The sequence below is a fragment of the Crocodylus siamensis genome, chromosome 1 (assembly GCF_052110815.1).
Source record: "Crocodylus siamensis isolate JL-2025a chromosome 1, ASM5211081v1, whole genome shotgun sequence".
Taxonomy (NCBI): Eukaryota; Metazoa; Chordata; order Crocodylia; family Crocodylidae; genus Crocodylus; species Crocodylus siamensis.
Genome location: NC_143395.1, coordinates 151,646,627 through 151,670,625, shown reverse-complemented (window position 1 = coordinate 151,670,625; position 23,999 = coordinate 151,646,627). Strand labels below are relative to the sequence as shown.

General features: G+C 41.1%; 1 protein-coding gene across 6 annotated transcripts in view; it reads right to left on the bottom strand.

Moving 5' to 3' along the window:
- Positions 1-23,999, bottom strand: part of BIRC6 (baculoviral IAP repeat containing 6) — a 312,653-nt gene that overhangs the window by 277,829 nt on the left and 10,825 nt on the right. For all 6 annotated transcript variants that reach the window (XM_090045546.1, XM_090045562.1, XM_090045538.1 and 3 more), the window contains exons 2-9: positions 20,434-20,615; positions 16,107-16,244; positions 12,669-12,862; positions 10,152-10,263; positions 8,235-8,317; positions 7,275-7,497; positions 7,035-7,195; positions 3,400-3,458 (exon numbers count right to left, since the gene is read on the bottom strand). In XM_090045546.1, the coding sequence (XP_089901672.1) occupies positions 3,400-3,458; positions 7,035-7,195; positions 7,275-7,497; positions 8,235-8,317; positions 10,152-10,263; positions 12,669-12,862; positions 16,107-16,244; positions 20,434-20,615 (1,152 nt within the window). The remainder of the gene's footprint in view (positions 1-3,399; positions 3,459-7,034; positions 7,196-7,274; positions 7,498-8,234; positions 8,318-10,151; positions 10,264-12,668; positions 12,863-16,106; positions 16,245-20,433; positions 20,616-23,999) is intronic.

Genomic DNA, 23,999 nt, shown 5'->3' with positions numbered 1-23,999 from the left:
TGGGGAGGAACAACCAGCACCATACCTACAGGTTGGGGAACTCCCCTCTTGTCAGTACGGAGGCGGAAAAGGATCTTGGAGTCATCATTGACTCCAAGATGAACATGAGCCGGCAGTGTGGGGAGGCAGTTAGGAAGGTCAACCGCACCTTGTCATGCATCCACAGATGCATCTCAAGCAGGTCCAAAGCGGTGATCCTCCCCCTCTATACGGCACTGGTCAGGCCGCAGCTGGAGTACTGCATCCAGTTCTGGGCGCTGCACTTCAAGAGGGATGTCGACAGCATGGAGAGGGTCCAGAGGAGGGCCACTCGCATGATCAGGGGACAGCAGGGCAGGCCCTATGAGGAGAGGCTGCGGGACCTGAACCTGTTCAGCCTCCAAAAGAGAAGGCTGAGGGGGGGATCTTGTGGCCTGTTATAAACTAGTCAGGGGGGATCAGCAGGCATTGGAAGAGTCACTGTTCCCCCAAGCACCGCCAGGACTGACCAGGAATAACAGTCACAAGCTGGCAGAGGGTAGGTTTAGGTTAGGTATCACGAGGCGCTACTTCACGGTCAGGGCAGCTAGGGTCTGGAACCAACTTCCAAGAGAAGTGGTGCTGGCTCCTACCCTGGGGGTTTTTTAAGAGGAGGTTAGATGAACACCTTGCTGGGGTCGTTTGACCCCAGTACTCTTTCCTGCCATGGCAGGGGGTCGGACTAGATGATCTGCTCAGGTCCCTTCCGACCCTAGAAACTATGAAACTATGTCCCTGCCTACACAATGTAAGGAAGGCAGAGTGTGCCTTTCTGCTGCAGCTGCTTCTAAGTTCAGCTTTGACATGCCTCTTGAAAATAGAGGTCTGCAGGGCAGTTCTACCCTGCAGCAGCAACACCACCCCTGAGAGGTTACCTGTAGCACTCCAGCTGAAAACCACAGATCTAGAGAGAGACTCTCTCAGAGATTTTAACACTGATGTCCTTTTACAAAACCCAACTGGTGAGCAATAAACTTCACAAACCCATGGCTAAAACCCAAGAGATGTGGAAAAGGAGCCCTGTAATAGGAATACCACGTTACCAGGGAAACTGAACAAAGTACAGGCAACCTTTCTAAGGAAAAGGGGTAGCAACAAAATGATCTTCACTGGAGAGGCTGGAAAGGAAAGAACAAGTTCATCTCACAAGGAAAATTATCTGAAGCACTTCTTCCACCACGTGCCCCGATGCTGGATCCACACTGAGAAAGAACCAAACACAAATAAGAAGCCAGAGCCACTGGGAGACAAGTGACTCATCGGCATGAAAAGGGTTAAGAAAGGCTGACTTCAGTGTGCTTAGGAGATTAGTTAATGGGGCATTAAAGCTCAAGAGCATTGACAAAGTGGGGGTCCAGGAAGGGTGATCATTATGCAAGGAAGTGATCTTTTGGGCACAAAGGAGGCAATCCCACTTTATAGAAAAGGGGGCAAAGGGGCCAAGAAACCCTCCTGAATAAACAGGGAACTCCAGGAAAGCCTAAAGACAAAAAGATGGGCATACAGGCTGTGGAAGGAGGGGTAGCTACCAAGGAGGAGTATACCTCCCCGGCTCACGCTTGCAGGGAATCAATTATGAAGGTTAAAGCAACATTAGAACTAAATCTCCCAAATGTATTCTTGACAGAAGCAGGAGAAGCCCCAGCCCACCAGCTCTCAGTGCCAACTTTGTAAAGAGGAACTTGGAGAGGCTGGATGTGTTTAAATCAGTGGGACCAGATGAGCTCCATCCAAGGGTGCTCAAGAATTCATTGAAGAGCCCCCCTGCAAGCACCAGTCAGAGAGTGGGGCTGCCAGCAAAACCGGCCATGCTGCTTCTGGAAGTGGTCACAGGAGTTCCAGAAGTGGTCCAGTCCCCCGGTCAGTGGGATTGGCTGCTGGGGGACTCCCCAGCCCCCAGTCACTGACTGGTGTCAGGGGGAACATGCCTATTAATTTATACTTCAGCTAAGTACACATTAAAGCAAAGTCACCTTCCTAAATATGCAAAGAGGATAAACCACTAACTCCAAAACTTGTGAACTTTTTTCACCCATTGCCTTAGACTTCACTTTTGGCTAGTCACCATTAAACTTGCATTGAGAAATCACATCTTGTTGACTTGATCTAAACAGGCAATTCAGAATTGTGTAAAGCCTGTTATATACAATATGATGTCTGCTAGTCATGCCCTCATACAAAGAACAGCTGATTTTGCTGAAGGAGCCCATACTATCTTAAGTGTTACTGTCTCAAATATTCATTCAGACTATACAAAGAATTAAGAAAGTCTGCTGGGACTAAGGTAAGCTATCCTTCAGTTAAGAGTGAACTGAATGTTTACTCAGTTGTTTGCTGGTCTGTTTTATATATTCAATATCTTTATGAACATATTCAACTGTATTTATATCACTACTACTTGGCTTTTCAGATATGGCAAATTTCTTTATTATAACAATTTAGATAATTTTTAAATAAGGATGCAATGCAATTAGGAAGAGGGTTCTTTCTTTTGTATAAAAGTCCTTATGAAAAAGATTAAATGTTAAACTTCTTATAAAATCATATCTATAGAAATTACTATGAATAGCTTGTTTCTTTTTTATTTTAGAATTACCCCTTGAATTTGTTAGATTATAAGTTATTATAAAATATACTGACACTTGTTCACTTATTTTCAGGACAGCCTAGACATTCTTCCTCAGTTGTTACTTTTTTTTTTTTTGGCTTTAAACTTGCAATAAATTATTTTGATGCTATTTGAAATTTAACGTACCTCCAGCTTCACATCTAACAATTGTTAGCTAAATGAGTTTTATTTCCAGATGTCAAAACATAATTCATTTGATTACAATACTTTTACAGTGATAAACTTCATCTGATGATGCTGCCATTCTAATACTTTGTACAACTTAAAATGCAAAACATATTTATATGTCACTTCCAAGCTACAACTACATTGTAATCAGCTTCAGCAGGGTAAATCAGGCTGTGCAGAGTTCCTTACTGCTACAGTTAGATCCGTATTTAAACTAGCTAGCCTAAAAGCAAGTTTAGATCTTTTTACTCAATAGTTATTTATGTAACTATAGTGTATATGTACTCATATTTTCACTCCTTTCCTTAAAAGAAGTGTCCAGAACATAGTTTGCACCCTTCATCAGATGATTTATATAATCCAGACATGTTTTGTCACCTTGCATTTCTGTAATGATTTAGTTTGTTACAAAGCAATTGTATACATACAGCACAGCTGTAAACACAACCATGTATTTCAAGGTCATATTTCAACTTTTTGTATAAGAATATAGGGTGTACATTAACTTCATTCTCCTAACCTAAAAATACTTAAGTTCAATAGATTTTACAAAGATCCTTATATTTAAAAAAATATACACTTACCTGTCACAGATTCTGATCTGGAATGCTCTTCACTATCTGAATCCTCTAACAGGTCATCACTAAAAGCAAAACATGGATCAAGGAGATAAAAAAAGAAAAAACTGTATGAGAGTATGCTCTATGCAAAAACAAAACAAAACACCACCACAAAAACCTTCCTCCTTTGAAATTCTTCATAGTGAACACTCTGAAAGACAGAGCAGTCAAACTGCACTTCAACAATTCTAGAGAGAGATGTAATTTGTTGTGTTAGTTGAAGACATGTCTCCAATGATTCTGTAAGCAATGTTAATGCTTTTACAGAATCTACCATGGACTCGTCATCTTGTACATGACACTGGCCATGAATAATACTACCAGTCCCAACATATAGCTAGGAAAGAAGGCACAGAACTCAACTACAAGGAACCTAGAGGTGTTCTGGATCTGTCTCAGCCTCTCCTGGACCGCAATTTCACCTGTATAGCTACTTGTAAAGAATTCCCGTGACTAAAATGCTAACTTCTACAGTAGATTCACTTTTAAGTCAAGCAGCTCTTTAGGGATAAGATGTCCTTTAATAAATGGTTGCCTGTTTTGTCACCAAAAGCTGCTCCCTAACCAAACAGCTCTACATCTTTCTGTCTGCAGTTATAGTATTTACCAAGGCCTATGCATGCTCAACGCCTGCATGGGAAATTAGGTTTCTTCATTTGCAGAGTCTTACACACAGGCGAACCAGTAGAACTTACCCCTATTGAGGCCATGTAAAATGAGATTTCCAGGGATCCTAACCTTCCTTAGGTCAGTTTCAGGTCTGACTAGTCCTGGGGTGTCCATACGCATGTGGGGTACCTGCTCCGATGCGTTCCAATTAGAATGGTTGAAGTATCAAGTCTGTGGAGCGTTCCAATTAGAACATTCCAGCAGCCTTGCTGTCACATGTATTCAGCATCCCCACGTTTCAAAATGACAGTGGGGGCCCTTTAACTAAAGCTCATTGAATATTGCAATTTTGAAGTGCAGGACACTTAGTACACAATACACTGTAGTTGTTTTAGTGCAAATTAAAATGCACCCCCACACACCTCCTCCCCTCTCTCACAGCCTCCAGAGCACATGTATAGATGCTCCTGGTTACCAGATCATCCTCGTTTCAACCATGTGAACTCTCCAAGGCCTGAGAATCTGGAAATTTCTCTGGACTGATCTTGATCATTATCAACCTCTCTCATCTTTGCCTCTGAAGTACCCAACCTGCCCCCAATTCCCACTCTTTCACAAGACTGCCATCCTTAGAAGCTCCAGCAAGGGCTCCTAGTCTTATGAAACAGAGATCCTGGTTTTCTCCAATTTAAAAAAAAAAAAAATCCCCAATTTTCAGTTAAAAGTAAACCCAAATCCACATTTTTCTGTGATCAAAATGAAACATCACTATAATATCAATATCTATATCGATATATCTATCTACATATTAGTGATTTTTCATTTAAAAAAAAAAACCCAAAAAACAGAAAAATGTGGACTTGGGTTTACTTTTTAACTGAAAATTGGGGATTTTTTTAAATTAGAGAATATCAGGACCCCTGCTTATGAATGAGCACATCTGAGGCAAGTTCAATGGATAACAAATAAGGGTGCATCGATACACTGGTCTGGTTGGCTATTGGATCTGCATCAATAAAAGCAGAAATGATGTTATCAGCTCCCATCTTTTTTTGGTCATTGTAGCTGATAAATTACAGCCGCGTGTCAGAAGCAAGCATAATCTGGCCCCCACACCCTGATGCCAGCCTGAGCCCATGACAGACTTCCTCCCACTGCTTGCCAGAACGTGTAGAGGGGGAGCCAGGGAGTGGTCACGGGACATTATGCTCACCAACAAAGGGACCCTTACAATGTAATGATAATGCCGTGCGTGCAGCAGGGACCTGAGCACCAGGGCTGCCACCAAGATGCTGGACTGTGTGCAGGTGGGGTAAAATGCCAGAACATTCTATTCCACCAGGTACCTTGGCAAAAGCCACTTCTGCCCAGCATCCATGGGAACTCAGCTGCACAGGGCCCACTGGCACAGAGGCAACAGCATGGTCTGGGAGCTCCAAATTTGCCCAAAATCGTCTGTGTGAGGGTCTGCCCCACCCACCTTGGATGGCAGCACACTCTGCATGGGGCTGCAGGCAGGACCCACAGGCAAGGTGGCGACGTGCGTGGGAATAAAGTGGTCACTGCCTTCCTCATCAAGGGCCAGAGCAGGCAGGAGGCATGAGTGCATGCGTGTGTTATAAATGTAAAAAACCCAAACAAAAGGTTTGTGTCAGTAGTTTAAAATGCCTTGCACTATTACTAAACATTGGTTATTGGATAGGCTTATAGATATGGTTGGCTAATCATCGGCCATCAGTTCTGGCCCTGAAAATCTTGATCGATGCACCCCAATAACAGAGATGTTTGCTCCTCAGTCCAGTACTACTGGGCTCCCCCTTTCCTCTTATGTTTGATCAACTCTTTAGACTGTATGCAGAGCTCAGAACTCTCCAAAACAGAATTAGATGTTGGATTTTTCTTCCAGCAACTATTAGCAGGTGGTGTCTGCTGGGCTTTGCACTCTTATAGTAGGTGTCAGCTCTCCTGGGGGACATGCACTCTGAGGATGTATAAGTATGCAAAAAGGTTTCTGCTTCTATGTATGCTAGCATTCTCCATTCCCTTCAATTTAAAGAGAAAAGCTAGAAAGGTGACGGAAGATTCCTTAAAAATAATCTCTGAGCACTTGCTTTCTTATATTTCCAACAATACCACCATCTCACACGCAAACAATGAATTTTCAATACAACAAGAACTGTATACAACAAAACAGCAGAAACGCGCATATTGTGAATACAGATATTTGTCAATACCTCTTTCCTTGCCCACTGTCATGCCTGTAGGCAGAATCACAGCATCTAACATATTAGCACTACTTCTGGAATACAGAACCTTATTTTCCCTATGGCACTGCTAGGCTTTACTCCAGTAAACCCCAGTAACTTATCCCAAGGAGTCTCTTTGTAAAGCACCTCACATACATACATTTACTTTTTGAATTAGCTAATAAATTTGTGAACACACACTTATTAGAACTTCTGTAGCTTTCACAATGAGGCACAAATAGTCTAAGAAACTGGAGCCATGGTAATGCAACTTCCAGTAGTTCTTAAGTAACTTAATTTGATTTAAAAATTATTAAAACACTTAAAACCATTTATCTACATGATTAAAATGAAGACCTAGGCTTTGTGCTTCTCAATACTCCAGTAAACCCCAATAATGTATCTATTGCATAGAGCAAAATAAGATTTGGTATTCCTGCTTAGCCACAAGGTAAAAATGAACAAACTAAAAAAAATAGATTATTAAAGTGTACTTAAATAATGTGTGGGTAAAACAGCAGTTTTTCAGTAAAAAACCCCAGCATCCACCAGCTTAGATTTAAGCCAAGTGTTTATATCCCTGGGAATACATAAACTTCTCTACTCTACAATGTACCTCATCTCCAGATAAAAGCAAACGATGAATCAAGGTCTCCCACATTTTAACAAAAAGGCATTTTGAACACACTACCTGAAATGAAACATTTTAAAGCATTTGTTTTAAAATTCTGTAGGTTAGCATACCTGTCTCCTTCTAATTTTGGTATATCTGAGCAGCTAGAGGAATCTTCTAGCCATGCTAGTGTTGGTCTCCTTGAGTCAACCCCTGAGCTCTGTTCTCCTGACAACATAAGCTGTTGCACGATTGCTGGATCATATGCATTGATCTCAAACTTTAAGTGAACCTAAGCAAACAAAAATGTAGAGATGTATGAGGTTTTAAATTTAACATAATTTAAAGAAATCAGTAGAGTTAGTAAGTACCTTCATCAGTTTGGAAACATCCCATATGCAGATTTTTCCTCGCTTTGTTGCAGCAGCTAAAAAGTGAGGGCAGCTTCCAGATCCAAAGCAAGCTATTCTGTCAGTGCCATCTGTGCAAGGAAACTGTGCAGGACTTGTTGCCAGCGTGACTGAGAGGGGTACATTCTGCGTGTGCTCACCTTTGACAAACGGGCAGTTTGGGGAATGTCTCTCATGTTCTGACCTTCATGAATTAAAAACAAGCCATCAAAAGATTGAATTCTCAGAGCAGCAAGTTTCAACAGAATAGCAACTATTACAACTATCATACAGTCCATTTTTATAAAGATACTATCATATATGGTATTTCAGTTTGGAGAAAATAAAGTTAAATTATGCTAGACTGAAAGCATTTTATATGAGCATAAAAATATTGCATAGTAAAAGACTCCAGACTGCAATGGTCTCTCAACTACTTTGTATAAAAAGCACTTGTGCTTTAACTACTTAATGATCCTTAATGTATTTCAGCACCGGAGAGCTACATTCAATACTGTTAACAGAAGTAACTATAAATTTATGATCTGATTGGCTACTACCCTTGAAAGCAATTTGATGCTACTAAGAAAAGTAGGCATACATTCTAGAGTATGTACATTATCATCACTTGTAATATAAGAGTTACTTTGGGAAGGATTAGGATATAGAAATACAAACAATTTGCTACCAGAATAAATAGGATTAGGTCACCTAGCCCTTAAGGAAAGAGACTAAACTATCATGGTTTAAAATTTCACTTACCATGGGGTAAAGACATGTGTATGGGCAGCTACCACTGATTTTTTAAAAATCCATTGCCAAGAATGCTTCATAAATACTAGTTAAGATAAAATCTACCAGCCTCATATTTTATCTTAATATTTTCATCCAACAACCAAGGCAGAAAAAAAAATAGATCATCACACAAATCTTTACACTTACCAAGGTTCATCTGTAGGCTCCCAGCACACCAAACATACACTACATGTAAAACACATGGCTCTGTCATCTCCTGATGAAGCAGGCTACAAGAAGGTAAAAAGCAGTTTTGTACAGATATATTTTAAAAATAAATGGTTTCATATTTTAATTATTAAAAAGCCCTAAAAGCTTTGAACACAGATCACATTAAGGGAAAAAAAATGTAAGGTTACTGTATTTACTTGAATATAAGGTGAACCTGAATATAAGACAACCCCCCAATAATTAGATTCTATATATGTAAATGTTATAATGTTCCAGATATACAACCTAATTATTGGAAGTTTGCCTTGAATTTGTCCCCCTCCCACTGCTAAACAATGGCAAAAAATGGGGCGTCAGGTTTATTTTACCCTTGCCCTCTCCTCCCCCTCCCCCCTGACTTCTTCCCCCTGTAAGCCCGTCCCCTCTCCTTACTGTCAGACCCTGCTCTCTCTGAACACATGGAAGTTAGGAGCAAATCTGAAATCAAAGCATGTATGCAAGGTACTACAGTTACCCACAAACTTAGTTCCTCCAGAGCTGATGCGTTTCATTTTACCTTTGTTCAAACTGCTGCAAATTTTAGCACAGCTACTCCATAAATACACTTTTAGGCCGTAATTTAATATTTACTCATACACAGTACAAATTATACACAAGATTAGTCCAAGGCCAAAAAGGTTCATGATTTACTATATAGTTCACTAGGCTGGGACCCACCAATGTCAGTTTCAAGTCATGGTGACCCCACAGCTCAGCACTGCTCAGTATGTGCGTACGCCAGATACCCACCACAAAACTCCCCATTCATGACTGGAACCAGGTGTTCTTGTCATGAGCCCTGGGATACTCCAAAAATTTATATGCAGATGAGATGCAGGGCAACCTGGTCAGGCTCCACTTTATGTAGGGCAGGGCCACACTAATCATGTGACCAGCTAAGAGAAGGGATGACAGAGGAATTCTGGGTAAACTGCCTGATCCCTGTTTGGTGATGTTTGCCAGACGTTTAACATTGGAAATGGGAAATAAAGGCGTAATTCGATGTATTCAATGTAGTGGCTAATCATGACTTGAAAAGAGTCAGCACTGAGGGATGCTGAGCACAACTGGCACTATTGTACAACTTATTCAGATGGGCTGCGCTAATCTATCTTGTAGCATGTTCTCATCCGTATGTTTGCCCAGTACGGGCCATGTGTTTTATAGGTATGTCCAGTGTTGGCTGCATTTAATCAGCTTCATAGTTGGTTTCCATTACTGAGCACATGCTGCTTTTAGCAGCAGTCCCAAGACAAGCAATGTATTTAATGCAGTTTCTTTGTATGCAAATGTAAGATGACAGGCTTTTTCCCCCACCCAATACTGACGGGGGAGGACTTTTGTTTTGCATATGCAAGTAAATATGGTACTTCAGTAAGTCTAAGTAAGCCAGTGTACTTTAGTGAATACTAATAAAAAAGAACTGAAACAAGTTTACTGTTTTTTCTGCCTTATTTAAATTTCTCTTCCTGAAGGAAAAAGATTCCAACTGTACAGAAACTGTTCAAATCATTAGATTGTTGAAAAGATATTAAACTAAGTATAAAACTGGGTTTGGCCAAATTCTTTGATGGAGCAGTACAGGATTTAAAAAGAGCTAAATATTGAAACTCAAATCAAATATCATTCACTGACTAGTGAAAAAAATAACAGACTTCAAAATAATTCAAAGTGCATCCTCAATGTATTGAAAAACCATGAGACTTCCCTGAAGATGGTCAACATTTTCAAAACACAAGTTATGTTTTCTCTTGATCTGGGGCTGATGACAAGATATGGAGAGAATGAGCTTTTAAAAGCATTATAATCCCTTCCCTTAGAGACTGTATTTATAACAGAAACTGATATTTTTACCTGATGATAGAACCCAGCCTGGGCCATTGGGTCTGGTTGTGCCCACCTATACCCTACATGAGGCCATGAGGTGAATGTCTCCCGTCTGTTAGCTTCACTATACATCAACGATCTAAAAACAAAAAAGGTGTTACCCATAAAATGTCATTCAAAACCAAGATAAAAAACAAAAAAACAAAACAAATTAACTCATGAAAGCCTCCACAAATAGCTTAGAAAGTATTTAGAAAAAAAAAAAATCAAAACAATTCCTGTCAGCCTTTTTTTTAAAGTTATCAAGAAGACAATGGCGGGGAATGAAAATTAAAGAACATTTCCTTATTTAGTTTTCCAGATTATTTCTTAAAATAATCAAAATCAATACTGTAGCCTGAGTTTCAAAATGAGCAACAGAAAAGACTTCTCTTTAATTTAGTCAGATTGAAAAAAATAACTATTAAACATTGTCAAAATTATTTTTCCTTTGATACTTAAATTTAGACCACATCACCATATGGCAGATAAAAGTATCTGAAAAAAATCTCACTGTGTCATTCTGCCTACTACAAGCAATACAGAATACTAAGTTTTTTAATTCACTACATAGAAACATATACATGATAGTATCAAAAGGGTCATTTATTTCAGCCTCAAACTCTGAATCTACACCAGGTCTATTTAAAACCGGAGTACTCAAGCCCTGGCCTGCATGCCAGAGATTTAGCCCTGGCACCATGTCCATGGGGCTCCCCACAGGTCCAGACCCATGGATAGCTCCAGGTTCTGGGTGGGATGCTGGATCCAAGCAGGCAGGGCTAGGCCCCAGGGCCCAACCCCAGTGCTCAGGCAGCGCCAGGCCTCTAGGATCCAATTCCAACATGTGGGGCACTGGGAGGAGGTAGTACCAGGCCCCCCCAGGACCCAAATCTGTGCAGGGGATGGTACCAGGTTCCCAAGACCCAGTCCCAGCACAATGGGATGGCAGGAGGGGGTGGCGCCAGGCCCCTAAGACCTAATCCTGGCACATGGGGCGGGAGCAGGTGGTGCCAGGCCCCAATCCAGCCTGCAAACCAGCCATATACAGCAGTATAAAAGCTTTATCTTTTCATATGTCCACTGCTTTTTCTTTCTCCCTTTGGTATACAAACTCATGGGTTTTAAATTACCATATGATAAATTGGTCCAGGATACAAACGATCCAAGATTTCATCCCACAATGCAGCAGAGACACATAGAGGGTGCATGTGCACCTCGAGAGCGCTGGTGTACCTCCTGACAGGCTGTGCTCCCTACTTAGGTGACAGATGGGGGTGGGGCAGGTAGGAACGCCAGTGCCCCCCCGTGAACACCGGCCAGGGACTAGAAGCACCGGATGAAGCACCATGGGGATTTCCTGGTCAGCAAGGACACCCCCTCTCCCCCCCCCACTGACTGGTTGCTGAGGGGGCACATTCCCCCCCCCCGACCAAAGTGGTACCAGTCGCCCGCCACAGTCCACCACAGAGATGGAAAGGAGCGTTAGTTTGAGATCTAAAGTTTCCGGATAAAGAAAAGAGCACTGTGATGCAACACTGACCATAACAAACATAACTGGTGATAATGCAATAAGACAGCATTTTGAATAATGTGCTGGAATTATACAATCATGGTTTTGAAAATTATTCCCCTTCTCCAAGCTCAGTGAAAGGGGTTTAAGGCATTTTCAGTATTCATACAAAAGAGCTGTTTTGGGTTTGGGTTTTTGGTGGGGGGGGGTGTTGTTTTTTTTAACATGGCATTTTCACAGGGGTACACTTTTGTCATGTAGCTGATCTTTGCCATGTTACAGAAGAGTACATAAACTACTATTTAGAGCAGGACAGCTAAATTAACCTGAACCCAGGAAAACTCCAACTACGAAACTGGAAGAATTAACAGAAGCAGACTGTGGACAAATCAAATCTTCAATGAAGACCTAAGGAAAAATATGGGTGCTCCAAGATTTGGTATTGACACTTTTCTCCAAATACTGCCAGTACAGAAATGCTTCAGAAGATACCAGATTATTCAGCACTATACCAGTTTTGACCAGTAAGTAGGTCTCATTTATTACCTTAACAGCAGCAGGACTGGGAAGCAGGAAAAGATGGGGTGATAGCTGCTAGGATGATACAGCCTTCCACTATCAGTAGTAAGAAGGAAGGAAGTGACTACAAAGTGTGTATGTAAACATTTATACTCCTCTGTGGTAGTGGCACAAAAATTTAAGGGTTGGGAAATTTAACCAGCCTTGCACATAGGAACCTAGACTCAGAAGAAGTGAGACTCCTGCACAAATAATAACTGTAAAGCAGCACCATTTAAAAGAAGCTTTTAACATTATTATACATAAATGCTTAAAGTAACTTTGACAAATTTTCTAGATCTGCTCTTTTCTTGTATCCAACTTAGTTTAAGTCAACTTCTTTTGTCAAAAAAATCTAAATGATAAAATAAATACCTTGATGAAAGCAAAAGATAAGAAATTCCTTATTTAGCTACTTGCATGTTTCAACGTACCTGTCCACAGATCGACCAGGTCCCACACCAAGTTCTGGTCGTGCACTGGGTAAGAGGTAAGACAACCTATCCATCACAGAGGATGCTACAGGTAAGGCAGCAATATTTTGATTTATCTTCTTAAGTTCATTTACAATGGCACTGGCGACAGACTTCAATACATGATGAGGAAGGTGGAACATAACTGTTGCCCACTAAGTTAAGAAAGAAAAGCATCCAATTAGTGATATTTGGGAGTTATTACAAGATACAGTTTGTATTACACCATATTACACCTGACATATGTACACCATATGTGCATACCATATTACACCTAGCAAACGAACAAAAATAAAAGAATATTAATTTTTGGTTTTGAGCTTAATAAGCACATTTTAAATATTGGGATCTTAATGCTAATATAACAGATTAATCATAATTTAGGAAGCCTAAGTATATTTATCACTGCCTGCAACCTCATCCTTCTGTTCTACATATGCCTGTCAAATCTCAGCAATGAGATTTCTAGAGATTCCAATTCAGAGCTTCTGTGAAATATAATACTGAATTATTTCAATTATAAGCACAAAAAATGCAAGTGACAACTTAAAGCTCAAATGCCTTAGTGCTTAAAATTTAAAGCTTGTCATGACTTAATTCTCATTAAAAGACACTTTTCTTCAGCCATAATGGGAAAGAATTATAAGAACAATTTAAAATCAGAAATTCTGTAGAGATTTCGTGCAGTTTATTTAAACGCACTTTTTTGCCAACTAATTTGTTACTTGTTCATAATATAGTTTGCAAATAGGGGGAACTGATATTTAGCTTTTTTAATGAGCTGCTGAGAATATGAAAACAGACTATCCTTTATTCATATTTTTAGCATTTGATAGAACATTCAACATTGCAAAGAAATGAGGAAGGCCATTAAATTAATAAATGTGTCTTTGTTTAAAAGTAATAGGAGTATTACAGTAACATCAAGGGTAACTAACTAGCATATTCAAAAACTATTCAAAACACAACTAAGTGATTCCTTGGGACATTTAAACTTCTATCTTGCACTTGATAGTGGCAGTTACTGCATATGCTTACGAGGAAAAGTTCTGTTCTAGAGTTACTAGAGTTCTTTTCTCAAGCTCCGAGATGCAATACTTCTAAAAGACAGACTCCATTAAAATTCTGCTTAATCTCCCACAGGCTTTGTAAGGCAACTGCTAGGATGTACAAGGACAATTGTGCGGGGGGGGAGGGCGGAATATTCCAGACAACTGATTGAATTCTGAAAAATACCTCACCAAACCTTTAGTTACCCATGCATGTAAAAAAAACCACATGGAAGGAAACCATCACATGCAAGAACTAATGAACACATACTAAGGATCATTCCTATCTGAATGAAATCTGTCAGCAGACATTGAGCATTAAATCATCACGCTGGTGTTCAAAAGCTGTAGGACACGACTGAGCATAGCCTACCAATGCACTCTTAAGAGCAGTATATTAAAAGCTGCAGTTCTGCAGGGTAAGTGGTATACTACAAACATACCCCTCATCAAAACAATTTGGATGAAAAGGCTCACATTAAAAAGCACTGCATTCCTTATTTACCATATGCTTTCTATTTTGACAGCTCTGAGCACTTTATGATCTCCAGTTTACCCTATGAATGCTATATGAATGCCTAATTTATGCAGACATTGAGACTTAACACACTTCAGTATATTTGTCCAGTTGCTTCCAAATGTAGCAAAATATGGTTAATCAATCACCAGAATTTATCACTATTACATTATTTGTTTGTGCCCTCAAGGGCCACAGGAACCCTATTGATTCACATGGCTAACATTTTGGCTGATTATTTTAAAGTGCAATTCATCTCATCCAAAGCTATACCCACTGTAAATCGCAATAAAGTTTGCTATTGATAGATAGTTCATCAGTTTAAGTTGGCACTAAGGAACCCAGGTTATTTGCATCCAGGTGGTACACAAGCTACTTGAGTCATAGTGAGTTGCTAAATTAAGGACAAGCCACTCAGCTGTTTGGTAGAGCTTTTGTTTATGAGATCCACTTCTTCAACCTGGTGGGGATCAGCAGCAGCCCCACACAGCTGATCAGAGAAACAGCACCCTGTGAAGCAAAAGCCTCAGCAAACAGGTAGAGCACCTCAGTGGTCCCACACAAACTCCTGTCTTCAAAGGGGGAGAGCAGTAGTAAAGAAGCCTAATTATGTAAAGTACCCAGGTCCTAGCAAAAGGATCTATCAGCTCATAAACACATTGCAGATTTAAGAGAAGCTCTGGTACGCAAGGCCAGATTAAAAGGTAAGGACAACTAATGATGCATGAGTGCCTAAATCTCTGATGAACAGTTGAAAATATGGCTATCAATAAATAGTCATCTTTATCAATCCTCCTAGAATGATGAATCTGGCATTTATTACTACAGCAGTAAGCAATTTTTTCCAACTGCAGGCCAGAATGACCCACCTCAGGCAGAAGAATGTGCGAGGGCAGGTAATTCTTCCAACAACGTGAAAAAAGGCCCACAGTTGAAGCTCCATGTTCATGGGCTGGATCCAGCTCATGGACCGTAGGTTACCAACCCCTGTATTACTGTACCTATTTTATGGGTTTATTTGTTCAAAAACTGGAAGCCTCTCTTTCTCCTGTTAAGATAAATCCTGCACTAGCACATGGAAGTATATAGCTCAAACCTGTGATTCTTATATTTATAGAAATAAGATTTAATGAATAAACTGTTAAACAGGTCAAAGTTACTTTTAGCTACTGGATATAGTGCATGTATTACAAATAGCTATAAGTATATGATTGCATTCTTCATCATGGCCTTCAATCAAGTCATCGTAGTTGCTCAAATCCATAATGAGGTTTCAACCACCTTTCAATATGGGTAGGAGCCCTTCATCTTGGACTTGAGGACTCTAGGCTAGAGTCAGAGCTGCGACAGCTGCCTACTCCCTTACCCCAGGCCTCTGTGCTCTTCCCCCACTGCTTACTGTCAGGTATAGCTCCAAACCCATTCTCTCCCAGGCACAGAGCATATGCAAACTCTGGGCTGTGCTTGGCAGCAGGGAGGAAGGGGGCAGAGGCTGCAGAAAGGGGCAGGAAGGGGACAGGCACCTTGCCCCCTGCAGCGGTAGGGAAGGTGAGAGGGGAAAAATTAACATGACTCTCCAACAATTGACAGTTAGATTCTATATAAATTAAATGGTAACAAAATTATACACTTTTCATACACAGAACCTAATTATTGGGGGTTGTCCTGAATTCAAAGTCATCTTGAATTCAAGTAAAATGAAAGTTGGACAATATTTTTTCAAAGAATTGCAGTTGTTTTAACAAGCAATAAATGATTTAATAAGACATTAAAAGTACAAACATCACCTTTTCAGAATCACTCTGTTAAGAGAATCCAGAAGCAGTTCCTTACCTTTGCAACTTTATGGTTTGCTGCTGTCTCGTGTGAGGTATTTTTTAAACCATCTTTTAGCTGTGTGATGAACAAGTCATATCCTTCTGTGCTGGAGACATCTACCTTTTCCATACAAGCAGATAACAGTTGCTGAGCCTAAAACACACGTGTAAAAATAAAATTAGCATTTAGCCTCAGCAGCTGAATTGGAGAATTAGAACGTACTCCACTGCTCTGGAAAACATAAAAAACTTGGCCTGGCTTGATGGATTCCAGATGTAAACATAGATACACTTTTGGTAAAACTTTGAACAGGAGCAAGTGGCATGAATTGTTACTTCTGTCCATCAAAGTCATCCACGAAATTCAACACTCTACCAGAAAGGTTAAAAAAAAAAATCACACCTCAAATTTGTATTTCAATGTTTTTAATTAAAAAAAACAAAACATAAGTGACTGACGACTTAGGATATGATGCACTAGCATAGGGGTGCTCAAGCCCTACCTCACGGGCCAGATCTGACCTGCAGAATCCCCTACAGCAGGGGTGGGGAACCTACGGCTTGCAGGCTGGATCTGGCCCATGGCATAATTTAATCTAGGCTGCGGCAAGAACAGTATAACCTCATAAATCTGGCACTCAAAAATCCATCACTTTTTAAAAATACGTACACATCTTAAAAATATATCAGAAGTAGGATGGCCAGTTCTGGAGCACTGGCCACACATGGAGCTGTGGTGTGGGTAGTGGCGGTGGCTGCTGCTTCATGCAAGCTTCCCCCTCTGGGGGTTGGGGGTAGTAGCAACCAGGCGGGGAGCAGCTGCTGCACCATGCCATGCTGGATAGCTGCAGTAGCTGCCCCTGACCAGCCGTGGCTACCCGCCAGTCCTCAGGAGAAGCTTGCACGTGGCCACGTGCCATGGTCATTCAGCACAGTACAGCACAGCACAGCACAGATATTACAACGCTCACCAAAGAAAAGCAACCTCAGCCATCACACCAAAGAAGCAGGTGAGTAAAATGTTGTGTGTTTCTCTCAAGTTTTTCACTAGTAAAATTGCTTTCTACTTGCATGTGGCCCACGATTGATTTTTTCTATGGGTCAGTGGCCCACAATAGGAAATAAAGTTCCCCAACCCTGTCTTACAGGTTTAATAATTTGACCACAGGGGAGCAGTTGCAGCATTAACTGCCATTCCCCTGCTGCCAGATTTCCAGATCTGTGGAGAGCCCAGAAGGCCCAGCATGGACATGCACACTAGAGTGGATGAACAGGGCAGGGCTGAGCGGAGACAGCGTGAGGCCCAACCCTGTGTGCCGACTCCATAAGGGATCCATCTCGTGGACCAGTGCTGCACCACTTATCCAATTTGTGGAGCCAAAGCGTTGAGCACCACTGCACTAGCATGTTTTTTCATGAATACTAAAGATGAATAGGGATGACACTAACCCTTTGAGTTCTCTTCTGCAGCAAGCCATGGATATAATCTCTGACAGAAAAGCCTACCTGCAATAATCAGTTGTCTAAGATATTACTGAAGGCTAACTGGTGGAACTAGCCTCACTAATAACTACCTTTTGTTTGGGATGCTTTGTGTTGCTGTGTGGAAAGTTTCTGGAAACTAGCTCAGTCATGCCAGTCCAATTGATTAGCCAAATCCCACACACATAAGGAACCGCCTCACCTGCCACACCCACTGGCTCCTCGGGGAGGAAACTTAGCTACAAGGGCAAAAGGCAGGCACCAAAGGCAGCATCAGCCCCTGGAGCTTCACAAGCAATTGATCAGTTCAGTTTGTCAGTGTTCTAATCTGGGAAGCAGATAAATTTACATGGATGGAAGCAGCAATTAGTCTAAAAAAAATTACTGAGATTTTTCTTGCCGCACATGTTAGGGTCCCAGATCATCGTGGGGGATAGTTAAACTATTTCAGATTAACATCACAAGCTAAAAAAAAATATCAGTGCCATCCAGAAATGCTCAATGAAATCTGTGCTGTTTAAATTTTATCATCTCATTCTCCATTGTTCTTGGTTCTCCCCACTGTTACCTTTACATGTACCAAGTTCCTAGAGGCAGGAAATGTACTTTATCCATAACGCACAGGGCATCAGCTTTGTTTGGAGTAATTAAAGCAGCCTACAAGTTGAACAATCTTTTGTTCAGTATTCCATGTCCCTAAACTAAGAGGGTGGCAAATACTTCCAAACAGTAAGTGCTTGCTGCAAACTGGACTTGAAAGGACCATTCACGAGGGAGTCCTGGTTCCTAATGAACGCCATGTAGGGCACCTTCAATTTGCTGCCTGCTAGCCACTGTTAGGAACATGGTATCTTGCAGTTTGGGGAACAAAAGCAATGAAAGCAAACCAACAAAGGCCCCCAAGACAACACTGCTATTCTTCCCTGAGTTCACTGGAACAGTTAATAGAGATCTCTGGAAGTCCTCACACATCCTGAGTACTTGAAAAAAAATAACTAAACAATGTATAATATAATCGATTTTATAAGACTATTTATGGAGGAAAAGACAGTCAACAATAAGGTCGGTATTGTAACTGAATAAGTGGCCTATTGGAAATGGATACAAGATGTACAGAATATTATTAAATAACGCAACGAAGATGACGACTAGAGAAAGCTTAGGAAAACAAGAGAACACAAGGAGATTTACATTTTAAGTTCCTTAGGCTTTCCCTCAGTGATGGGATTATTTTTCCTTATGGCACATCCAAGCCACCTCATCAAAAAATTACTGAGGCTCTCTGGGGTTTGTTATCTCTAACAACAGGTAATAATTGAATGTGGCTCTCCCTCCATATTCCTAGCTGATAAATCCCTAGACTCCCAAAATCTGTGCCTACTGAACTGTCAAACCAAATTCCTTTACTGGCAGCAGCCTATAAAAAGAAGGGTTGCTATTCTGATCTTTGGAAAAGGGTCTACACCCAATGCTTAAAACATGGGGAGAGATGGGGAAAGAGAAGCTAGTTTAAAGTCAGGCAGGGTAAAGATACACTTTACAGACTAGCTGAATCAGAAGTTCTGGTGAGCTTTTGCCAGTTCAGACACAGGAATGGTCTTACTGAGGTTGAAATGACCATGCATCTGGATACATCATGGATGACACTGCAAACAAGGGAGCAAAACCCATGAACAAAAGCAAGATGGACTAGAGTCTTCACATTTGGCCTTAACCTGTCTGGAGCACCTAGCAGGCATACAGTGCATAAAATTGAAATGGAAAACAGTCGTCCGAGGGACTCTAAAAGCTCCTCAGAGACAACCGTTAAGAAAATGTTGTTAGTACTGTTCCTCCTTCTAGGAAAATCACTTGTTGCAAAATGGACACTAGCCATACATTCTTGGATTCAGAATACGCACCCAATATTCAATGCTCTGTAGGGGCAATGCCTTGGTAAGAGCTGGGTTTATCTGATTTACTTCAATTTCATCCCCCACTCCCCTACCACCCATTGGTGTGGTCCGGTCCCTCTCCATAAAGCATTACACAGATCCTGGCACTGGCATTTTGTTTTTGCACTGTATGTAGCATGCTACATATGACTGCAGATACCCTCACCCTCAAGCACGTAATTTACCCTGAGATCAGAAATGTCCTACTGATTTATCACCTCCTCCTCCTGAGAGTTTCTGTCTTCCTCGCTGGCTGCAGCCCATCTCTGGACTACATTTTAACACATTAGCTAACATCATGATAACATCACATGTACTAACATTAAGACTCCAATATACACACAGCTTTGTTTGCTTTTAACACCTACTAAACTTGTGGAAGATGTTGTGCTAATATGACACACCTTAAATAATATCTATGGTCTTCCCTAGAATATATAATAGCTAGTTAGGATTCTTGGAAGGGGAACTCAGTGGTTACCATACTTGCTGTTACCTGCATACATCAAACAGTGGATTTATTTTTTGCTTATTTTTCTGGTAATCCCAGAAGGATCATAATCCAAGAACTCCACACAGTCTAGACTGCAGTTTCTGAAACCGTTGCTGAAGGCAAATACCTGGATGAAAAAGACAAAGCTGGAAATGGGTCCCTACCTGTAGCAAGCACTGCAGAAATTTCTCATGAAATACCACAACAGAATAGAGAGAGAAAGACAAGCTATGTACCTTGTGTGTTAGCAGGGGAACTATATTCTAGCAAGCTTTGGTGGAGGCTAATTACAAAGTTACTGCCTTAAGGTAATTTAAATTTTTAGAAGTTATCCCACTTAATAACTACTATTACATTAGACATTCAGGACAGTAAATTTGTTTTCATTATCCTACTATAGAGTCATTACATACTTAATGTTTAAAACAGCTTACCTCCGTAACTGGCAATTCAAGCTGAACCACATCATCTTGCTTTGAAACAGGTGTTTGCAGAGCTGTGTCCAGGAGCAAGATGCCATTGAGATCTTTCCTACATCCTACTGCATAATCATCCACAAAGATAACTTTATCCACAGCAGAAATATACTGGCATTTCACTCGTCCACCTGGTTTAGCTATAAATCAAGGAGGAAGAGGGAGAGAAAAAAGAAAAAGCTATTAAAGAAAGCATAGTACCATATAATATGTTTTGGTAACATCAGGACTAGTAATTTAAACAATCTAAATGAATTTAAATCATTGGGTATGTTGCTACAAGTCCTTCTGGTAAAAGTTACTTTACCGGTAATCTACTTCACTTTCCTTATCTTGCCAAACAATTCATCTATGACTAGGGTGACCACATGGTACCATAGGAAATCAAAGACACTGTCCCCTCCCCACCCATTCTCCCCAGTCAGCAGCACTGCTACAGATGCCTGAAAAAATATTAACATAATTAAAGCTGCCCAGAACTTATAACCTAGGAAAAAGCTGAGTCCAGGTACTGACTGATCCTCAAGTAAGTGTTGGTCACGTTATAGGAGAAATTAAGCAGAAAGGGGGAAAGCCACTCTAGTTGTCAGAAAGGATGGTAAGTCTTACTACTTGCCATAGAGGAACTAAAGCATTTGAAAAAGAGCTGTGTCCAACAACAGGAACATATTCCTTGTCTGCCATTGAACCTCAATTAAAATCCTTGTCTACAGTCAACAGGTGACATGATTAGAGAGGACGTTTCTTTCCTTGCAAAGGAATTGTATAGGGGTGCACCAATAAACATTTTCTTGGCCAATACTGATAGCTGATAGATAGTAATAGTGCATGGCATTTTAGACTAACATTAAAAAATTGTTTGTTTGTTTTGCATTACACACACACTGCCTGCTCCAGCCCTCAATGAGGAAAGCAGCAATCACCTTATTCCCACACGTCACTCCCTTGTCCACAGCTCTTACCCACAGCCCTGGTTCCCTGTTAGCCCGTGCTACTGTCCTGGGTGTGCAGAACAGACCCTCATGTAGACAGTGGCACCGGGCATGGCGCATCAGCAGGCCCCATGCAGCCAAGCTCCTGAGACCACTGGTGAGAAGCCATTTTGCAAAGGCATCCAGTGTCCAGAGGAGCGAAACGTACCTTGTGTGGCACCTTAGCTTGCCCGCACATAGCTCAGTCTCTGCAGCAGCTCTGGTGCTCAGGTCCCTACTGTATATGCAGCGCTGCATATACAGTAATAATCCCTTTGTTGATGAGCCCAACACCCTGTGACCACTTCCTGGCATCCCCTCCCCGTTGCTGGGACCTGTAATCTCCCACAGGCTTGGGCCAGCAGTAGGGAGTGGGGACTGAACTACTGTCATCAGGATGCTCCAGGCACATGGCCATAATTATCAGCTACAACAAGAAAAAAAGCCGATAGCAATATTATTTCTCCTTTAATCAGTGCCTATTTGATGGCCAACCGATATATCAGTGCACCTCTAGAATCATAGTTACGTATTTTCAGTTCTGTCCCTTCATAAATCAAAATGCATATGTACATCAAGACAGGCAAGGATATTTTGGCTAGTTTCTTTTATTGAACTAAATTGTAGAGTTGGGAGAGCTTAAACAAGCTTCTGGGTACAAGGCATCTGCCAGGAAAGACGTAGACAGCTTATGCTAAGTAGCAAACCCAGCAATGGCTGTGTATAAGACTCCATACATAAATAAAAACCGTCTTCTAAAAGAGAAGTGCAGTAGCTCTGCTCTGATGAGTGGGAGAGAAAAGCAATTTGAGAGGGAAATACCTAACCACCAGGGACCTACCAAATTCACGATTTTTATGGAAACCACAAATTTGGTAGGTCCCCCATGAAAAAGCTCAGTCCCTACGAGAAAACTGGAAAATGGCCAGCAAAAGTAAGGGGAGGGAAGATTTTCGGGGCAGTCTAAACAAAGCGCCACTTGCCATTTTCACAGCAGAGTAAGGTGGGGACCCTCCATGCCGTGGACGTCCCAGGCCTCCCCAGAGATTGAAAGATGTCCATCTGTCAATCTCTGGGGACAAGCGGGACTTCCAGGACCCCTCGGCCAACAAGAGGCGTGCCCCCCCTGCAAAAAAACAGCGACCAGCACCATATTCAGACTGTGAAATCTGGGAGCAGCCCCTGCAAAGTAGGTAGGTCCCCGCTTATCTCCCATGGGGTGCAAAGAAATTACCAGAGATTCCAGATTGACTTTATTGCTCATTTCTATCTATGTCTGTGTTTAGCCTCTGGTTTTTAGCACTCAGTAAGTAAGAATGTTTCCCCCCAGGCCTATCTTTGACACTACTAGATACATCACCTCATCTTCCCTTGGTGGCTTATTCCTACTCAGTATCAAAGTTAGACAGCAATAAGTTAGTGATTCCTACTACATTCTCTACAAATTATCCATCCTGCCCCAATATGCTTAGTTTCAATTAACGTACATTTCAACTGTTAATACAGTGCTTTCTAATTAATCAGAACACTGAACAGTAGATCACTTCGTCACCAAAAGTGTCTAATACCTCAAAAGGAAAAATTCTAAAATCTTGATATAAGCAATTAGAAGGATAAGTTATTAATGGAAACCCCCTCCCCGCCCTTGCACCTCCGTCCCCCCAGTCACCGATTGTTTCACTTACAGGATAAGTTTAATATCCCTGTTGTTTTAAATAATCACTGTCATTTTGGAAAAGTGACAGCATCTCTTTCTCAAAAAAAAAATAAAGATAGAATGCAGTTAACTTTTCATTCAAAGTGAATTATGTATCCCCCCACATACCCAAAATCAGATCAGCCTGCCAATTAGCAAAAGACAAGTCAAAGTTCAGGCTGAAGCTAAGAAGAGGGGCAGGGGGAAGGAGAGGAAGTTCAGAAGTTAAGCATTCAAAATCCTAAGAAAATGCATCAGAAATAGTCTGGCATCAGTTCCCCCATCCAATTAAGTGAGGGCATACTGGCAATACTATTATAAACTTGCCACAAAAGACTGTTTAAACCAAAAGGAGCTGCACTACACTGAAGGCCAGATAACCACAAGTCTTATCTATTCCACTGACCAGTTTCTAAGTCTGCATGTACTGCTGAAGTTATTAACTGGGAGAGAACTCAAAAGCTAAGGAGAAGAGGAAAAATACAATTGCAAAATTTCTTCCTTGTGAGCTGCCAGGAAGATCTGAAAGATGGAAACAAAGTTTCTTTTCATCTTCCAGCTGTCAAACAGAGGTGTGGTACCTTAAGGTCAGGAGACATTCTTCTTCTTCTTTGTACAATGCATGAAGCCAGTTTAGAGCACAGAGCACCAATCCCTTTCCTTCCACTAGAGACAAAAAAACTTCACTGTTCAATTGTCCAGAGACCTTTTGCATCCACCTTGGCCACCAGAATGAGTCCTCCATTAGAATTAGTTCTCAAGCTAATGGTGCTGGGTAAGTATTTCCATGTCCAACCGTCTTCTGAAATGCCAGTTATAATTCTCATAACCAAATTAAAAGCCTTGTCAGTACATTG